General features: G+C 36.0%; 1 protein-coding gene across 2 annotated transcripts in view; it reads left to right on the top strand.

Moving 5' to 3' along the window:
• Positions 1–1,803, top strand: part of LOC106877271 (phosphorylated adapter RNA export protein) — a 12,770-nt gene extending 10,967 nt beyond the window's left edge. For both annotated transcript variants that reach the window (XM_014926134.2, XM_014926135.2), the window contains exon 5: positions 299–1,803. In XM_014926134.2, the coding sequence (XP_014781620.1) occupies positions 299–695 (397 nt within the window). In that variant the 3' untranslated portion in view covers positions 696–1,803. The remainder of the gene's footprint in view (positions 1–298) is intronic.
• The last annotated feature ends 5,165 nt before the right edge of the window (positions 1,804–6,968 follow it).

The following is a 6,968-nucleotide window of genomic DNA, read 5'->3' as shown; positions in this document are numbered from 1 at the left end:
CTATTTCTTTCTCCTCTCTCAATCAGACTGTCTCTTTATCTTTCTCTCTAACTCTCTCTTCCACCTTCCTCTCCTTCTCTGTCCTAAGGTAGCCAAGTATCTCCTCTATCATAAGACAACTATCTCTGTCTCTCTATTATATTTAACAGATCAAACAACCCCATATATACTCTTGTTAGCTTGTTCTGTGGATCGGTGTGTTGTGAAGGTTAGAGCATTATTACCAAAACATTGTCAGAGAAGAAACTTACAAAATATAACAGTTTACATTTAATGAATAAATTTTCTGAATTTACAGGGCAAAACGCTTCAAGAACAAACTGAAGAAGAGAATGGAAGCTGATATGGGTTCCACCGAGAATGTTACTATGGAAACTGTTAGTGGTGAGCAGAAGGAAGACCGACTGGCTGCTGTTGTCAGTGACGACACCAGCAGTAATTCTAAAGACAGTTATTCACAAAGTAACAGCTCTGAACTTTCAAACGACCCAGTTAATATGGACATGTCTGACCTCCTGAAACGTCACAAAGAATATCAAAGTGAACAACAAACCATGACTGATTGTTCTGAGGAGAAAACAGACAAGGATTCCACAACGCAAGATCAATTGTCAATGTCTTCAAAGAAAAATGACAGACGACCCGATGCTGTCATTTATTTAGATGAAGATATCGACATGAGTTTTGATCTTTGATATTTGCTTTGTGCTTTTTTTTTTCTTTTCTTTCTGTCTTCTCTCTCTCTCTCTCACTCTTCTCTTTTTTTTAATCAATTCCAACTCAGGTGATAAAGAAGATAAACCTTTCTTAACAATAACTGAAGGAAGTACTTTAATTATCACTATGTGCAGTGACCATTTTAGTATTTGGCAGCCACAATTTACGTCTATAAAAGCATGTTTCTATAACAAAGTGATTGACCAAACAAAAACTATAATTTGCAATAACACCATCTCTTTTCTCTATTTATAAAGTAATCTCTCTTCATCAGTATCTGTTGACGATGTATATTGATATATAAGTTCTTTTTAACTCTCTTAATACTCATGTTGCTACCATCTGACCCAGTATAGGCACCTCACCTGGTTATGTAGGGCTGTTTTTACTTTGCTGTGCTGGCAAATGCAACATTCTATAGACTACAATGGCTATGCTCTTCTATCCATCACATTATTTCTAGCACTGCCATGTGTTAGTTCAGGGAACATACCTCACTTCTTCTATCAGAAATTTCTTACTTCATTTACTACCTTGGGGCTATGCTCATTAACAGTAGACACCAATAATATTTGTAAGCAATATTTGCTTAGCTTGCTTCATAGAAACATCAGCATTTGTTTAAGAATTTCCTGTAGCCCTTCACCTTACTTTTGTCAATCTTCTCTTCACTGCCCTTTCATATGCACACTACACACACACACACATATATAATATTATATTATATATATATATATATATAAATATATATTCATACATACATAAATACATACATACATACATACATATATATATGATGCATACAATTATATGTATATATGTGTATTGTAAAATCGATAGAGCATCAGACAAAATACTTTGTGATATTCGATTACATCCCTTTACCATCTGACTTCCCATCCTGTTTGGGTCAAGTATTTTCTTCCTTCCTTACTAGGTTGAAAGAACAAGATATCAAAGCAAAGTTCTGGCGTCACTAAACCCTTAGAAAGTGTTGCCCCAGAATGGTCATACTGCACTGGTTCTTCAAAAAAAAAAAATTAAAAGGACTATATATTTTACTGTAAAAATCTTTTGTTCATTCTCTGAAGTTTTTCTTTTCATTTTCATTGATTCTTGCATCTGCTTTATATCACGATAACAATGACAGACCAGTGAATGAGAAAGGATTACTCTTGTATTTTGGGAGATTTGTGTTTGCTGTTAAACCTCAAGTCAGCTGGCTTTGAGATGTTTTGGCAGCAGCCATTTTGGTGTCACTGATTCAACACTGATTATTTGACATCATGACATCAAGCATTTTAATGTTTCTTTCATACTCTGTCTATCTCTCTGTATATATATATATATATGCATATAGAGAGATATAGTTATACAGATAAACACATTTGTGTTTGATATACAAAATATACTTGCATACATAAACACATGTAAATATATAGGGATATACAGAGACAGAAAAAAAACTGAAAATATTCAAAAGATGAACACTCGTGTATAAGCATATAGATATTTGTATAGTTACAAAAAAAAATAAACTTACATGGAGTACAAAAAATACAGAAAAACTAAGGGGAGAAGGCATGGTATTTCAAATCCAAAAGCTGTTTCTGGTGGGCTCAGAATTATGTAATAGTTGTAATGTTCATAATTGGTAGATGGAGTGTGCAAAACGTCAAAGATATGCACCCATTAGAGGATGCATATAAACATTATGGTAAAACCAGCCTCCATTGTCAGGGTAGAAAGATCAACAACGTTATATTCTTTTACTTGTTTCAGTCATTTGACTGTGGCCATGCTGGAACACTGCCTTTAGTCAAACAAATCAACCCCAGAACTTGTTCTTTGTAAGTCTAGTACTTATTCTATTGGCCTCTTTTGCCAAACTGTTAAGTTATGGGAATGTAAACACACCAACATCGGTTGTCAAGCAAAGGTGGGGGCAGAAACACAGACACAAATAAATATATATATTGGGTCACCCCATAAATAATGCAGTTTCTTCAATTGCATGAATTAAAAGATGGAGGGGGACTGGATAAACTACCTGCATCAACATGCTATAAAAGTAGATAGTAGATAGGTTGAACTAAAGACAGGCAGACTTTAAGTAGTTTAACACCACAGTCAGTTGTACCATTACCTGAAATATACATCACACACTAATAACAGATCCTTAATACTGTAGAGCAGAGGTTCTCAACATGGCCTCTACCACCCCTAAGGGGTGTTGGGCATATTGAGGGAGGCATTAGGCTTTAGGAGTTGGTGAGGTAACATAACTAAATTTTACCTGTAGTAGTAATTATACATGATAAAACTAGTAATTGTTATTAAGGTAAAATGAAAGGTAAGTAATGTACTGCTATTTCTAGCAGGTTGATCAACTCTGTAGAATCTATGCAGTTGCTCAACTTCATATAGAAAATTTTGCTAGATCTCATCAGGCACAGAGAAGTCGTTAACTTGCAATGTATAAAGTAAATTTTTGTCTTTATTAATTTTTTAATCTTTTCTCTGTTAAAAGCTTATACAATCCATTTTTAGAGTAAGATTTATAAATAATCATCCATGTTAAGTTGGTTTAGTTATGATACCTCACTTCTCACTTAGGTGGATGCTAAGCATAACAACTACTTTAAAAGGGTGTTGAAAAAGATTAAGAACCACTGCTGTAGAAATATGAAGAATATTGCAACAAAAAGAATGGGTCGACCAATTAATCTCATTCATCCGTTTTGATTTTCTTCTGAAAATATTTTTACAATGTCTTTTCTAACAGCAAAGCCTACATACAAGCTACTTTATGGTTTAAGGCCCCACCAGACTCTCAGGACAGAAGTTCTGAAACCTGTTACAAGGTGATATCCAGCCCACTGCTGTTTACGACAACCGATTTATCTCCCTTTACCTTTAACAAACCAATGAGTGATTTGTATCTTTTACAGCGATGATGGTTCATCTTTGCAGACTGTCGGCCACAATTGGTAATACAACAGATTATCAGCTATATCATAGATAGCAGTATCTGACCCCATGAGAACGAGCCTATGTTGAATGAAAAAGTATTATATATGTCTATAAGTTGTAGAATTTTGTAAGAGTTTCCTTAGTCAGAGATGTACCAGTATCTGTCTTCAAACCACATGCTAATGTGTATGACTACAAAAAGGAAAAGACATGAGAAACGGTTTTGATCGGATTAAAACAACAGAACAGCTTAAAACGAATAAAATGAAAATGTAACTCAGAAAATACAGAAAACCCTGCAAAACTTGACAGAAAATAAGTCAGCATGGAAACCAACAATGGCTGAAAATCTCTGGTGTAAAATTAGTAACAGAAGGTTTGGTTTTAATTGTATAAGATCAATGTTTAACCACATAAGGGGTCTCAACATAAGAAGTTAATTAATACCAATTGTGGCAAATATTTGGAATATGTCTCTGGTCTGGGGGTAACTCCCAACTTCCACCAAAATCAGAAGCCTAAGAAAGGTTCAAGGTCCATACTGTTGTCGTTAAGTAATATCAACTTGAGACTATGTAATTTTACAAAGACAGTCTACAGATATGACTGAGTTGGCAGCCACATCTATTAAGTGAAAGACCCACAATTGAATGAGGAAACTAATTGATACAAGTATGACATGCCTGTCCAGACTGACAAGGTGATCAAAGTGAACTATTCCCAATATCATAAAGAAAGAGTAACTATATATATTTTAATTTAGTGAAGGCACATGGCTCAGTGGTTAGAGTGCTGGGCTCACAATCATGACACTCTCTCAGCCAGTAGAACTTCCAAGTTGTGACAAATGGAGAGAGAGAGAGAGCTGCACCAGCATTTTGCTAGCACTTATTTACAGCTGATTAGAACAGAGCCATGTAAAATGAAATATTTTCTCAAGAACACAACACTATCTACTCCAAGAATTGTATTAGCTCTAACTACTTGGCCAAAGACTTTCAAAAATCAAAACTTGATTATTTTAACTGCTTGACATCACTCCAACAGAAAGTAACATGAGGAAATAAACAGAGAGAGATTTTTAAAAACCTTGCCGATTTAGTGATCAATCATAGTGACTAGTTGGGAAAAGGTAGTTTGACAGGAGGGCTAAGAAGAAGGGGAGATAATAAAGCACTGATGATCCGAACACCGGTGCACATGCGTGTATGTAGGTGAGTGTGTGTGTGTGGATAGGGGCTAGTGACTTTGACATGTGGATGTGTGTATGTGTAAGTGTATGCATTTGTAATGTGTGGGTGTGCAGATGATGGTGTGTGTGGTGTGGGTGCTGGGAAGTGGTTAGTGTGTGTAGGGATGTGAGGGTGGGTTGGGGTGGATGGAAGGGGTATCAACGAAGAGAGAAGGTGGGTAGGGGTAAAGAGAGGAAGTAAGTGTCAGAGCAAGAGAGGAGAGGTGGGTAGGAATAAAGAGATGAAGAGGGGAAGGGAGTTGAGCCCATATGGTGCAAAGGAGCAAAGAGAGAAGGTTAATTCCTCTTCATGATGAAGGCAGGAGTCCGGATAGCCCCTATGCAAAGACAATCCAAACACAGACAGTTGTAACAAATGACTGGTAAAGCGGACATGGTGCAAGATTGAGGTCTCATTGCTGAGCCTAATGTCTCTGAGGTGCTCTGCAAACTGGTCAGCCAAGCAGCGTCCTGTTTGACCAATGTACAGAGAAGGGCAAAAAGAGCAGGAGATGATGTTGCTAGAAGTGCAGGTAAAGGAGTCAGTGATATGATTAAAGAATGACATTATTCATTGATTATAAAGATGGCCATTTAAGATGATTATTATGTAAGTTGTTATAAAATAGAAAATAACTTTTTATAGTTGCTTCTGTATACAAGTTATTTGTAGATCTCCAGTTCATTTTGCATAATAGTTAGAAGTTAGTTTCATCTCAGTGACTACTAGAAAAAGATGGAGTAAGAGGAATGTAGGTAGATGGAAAGGATAATAAATCTATTCTATGTTTATCAGCATACTGAAAGAGTTCCTCTTTGACCATGAGGCAGGTTGATCCAAAGAGGGAGAAAACGATTTAGCTTTTCGTATTTATATTCTATGTAGCTAAATAAGGTCAAGCTAAAACGAATTTTTCTTTCTAATCAGCTTTGATCAATGAATGCTTAAAAAAGGCCAAAGAAGTTAGAACAATTGGCTGAGGATTTATTTGACAATGTAGAAATTTCCTGCAGAAGATAGGTCTAGAACCCAGGCAAACTAAAGAAAGCTACCAAGGAAATAGGCACAGCAGTTGAAACCATCTCCAGTTGGATATGGTTGAAAAGACACCAAAAGTGGAATCCTTCAGTAGGTGAAAACTAGCTCAGTCCTTGCTGCCTCACTCAGGTGAAGCATACAGGTTAAGGAGCAAAATGCTTGTGACCCTGAGATACCTGCTGATGATATGGAAAGATTTCCAACATCACAATCAGCGTTGGATTAACCATTAAGCAAAAGAAATATGTACTTAGGGCATCAAGGGAAGGAGGGGGCACCACAGAAATGGTAAATGGTTTACGGCACGAAAGAAATCATTTTAAACTTGCTAAAATAATATTTGGGATGCCGTTATCTCTACTAAGTATAGATGCAAATGTGTTACCTAAAATTAATTTTGAGGATCTGATCAAAGACTTAGCATTTCAAAAAAGTAGGAGGTAACTTTTCAAATATAAATAAAGTGGAAGTATACAAAAATAAACATTATTTTCCATCTTACCGTTTTGTTTTGAAAAGTAAAAATTTATTTTATGGTTTGTTATTGTTTATATTTTGAATTACATAATCTTTCATGGGGGCACCAAAATCTTTTAAGTGCTTAGGGTCTCAACGGGTCTTAATTTTGCTACCCTGGTAACTGTTTATTGAATCTTCAAAATGAAACTCTTGGGGACGTGATATCGAAGGGAAGTAAGTTTGAATTAGGAAACGTTCACGACTGTTAAGTCCCATTTAGATGTCTAAAATGGAGCTGGTCCGTTTTACCCCAGTGGACCATCTTGCCCCGGTTTCCCCTATATATTAAAATTGGGGAAGGCCGGTTTATGGGATTACCTTAGGTTTCCCGTCCATTTTTAAGAGGTTATGGACCAACAGGTTTTTGGGATCTGACGATACGTCATAGCTAAACCCTTTGTGGGCGGGAAACCTAAGTTAATCCCATAAACCGGTCTTCCTCAATTTTAATATATATATATATATCTATATATATATATATATATATTT

Source organism: Octopus bimaculoides, chromosome 23 (assembly GCF_001194135.2).
Source record: "Octopus bimaculoides isolate UCB-OBI-ISO-001 chromosome 23, ASM119413v2, whole genome shotgun sequence".
Lineage (NCBI taxonomy): Eukaryota > Metazoa > Mollusca > Cephalopoda > Octopoda > Octopodidae > Octopus > Octopus bimaculoides.
The sequence above is the reverse complement of the archived record's forward strand: the minus strand, read 5'-3'. Positions and strand labels throughout refer to the sequence as shown.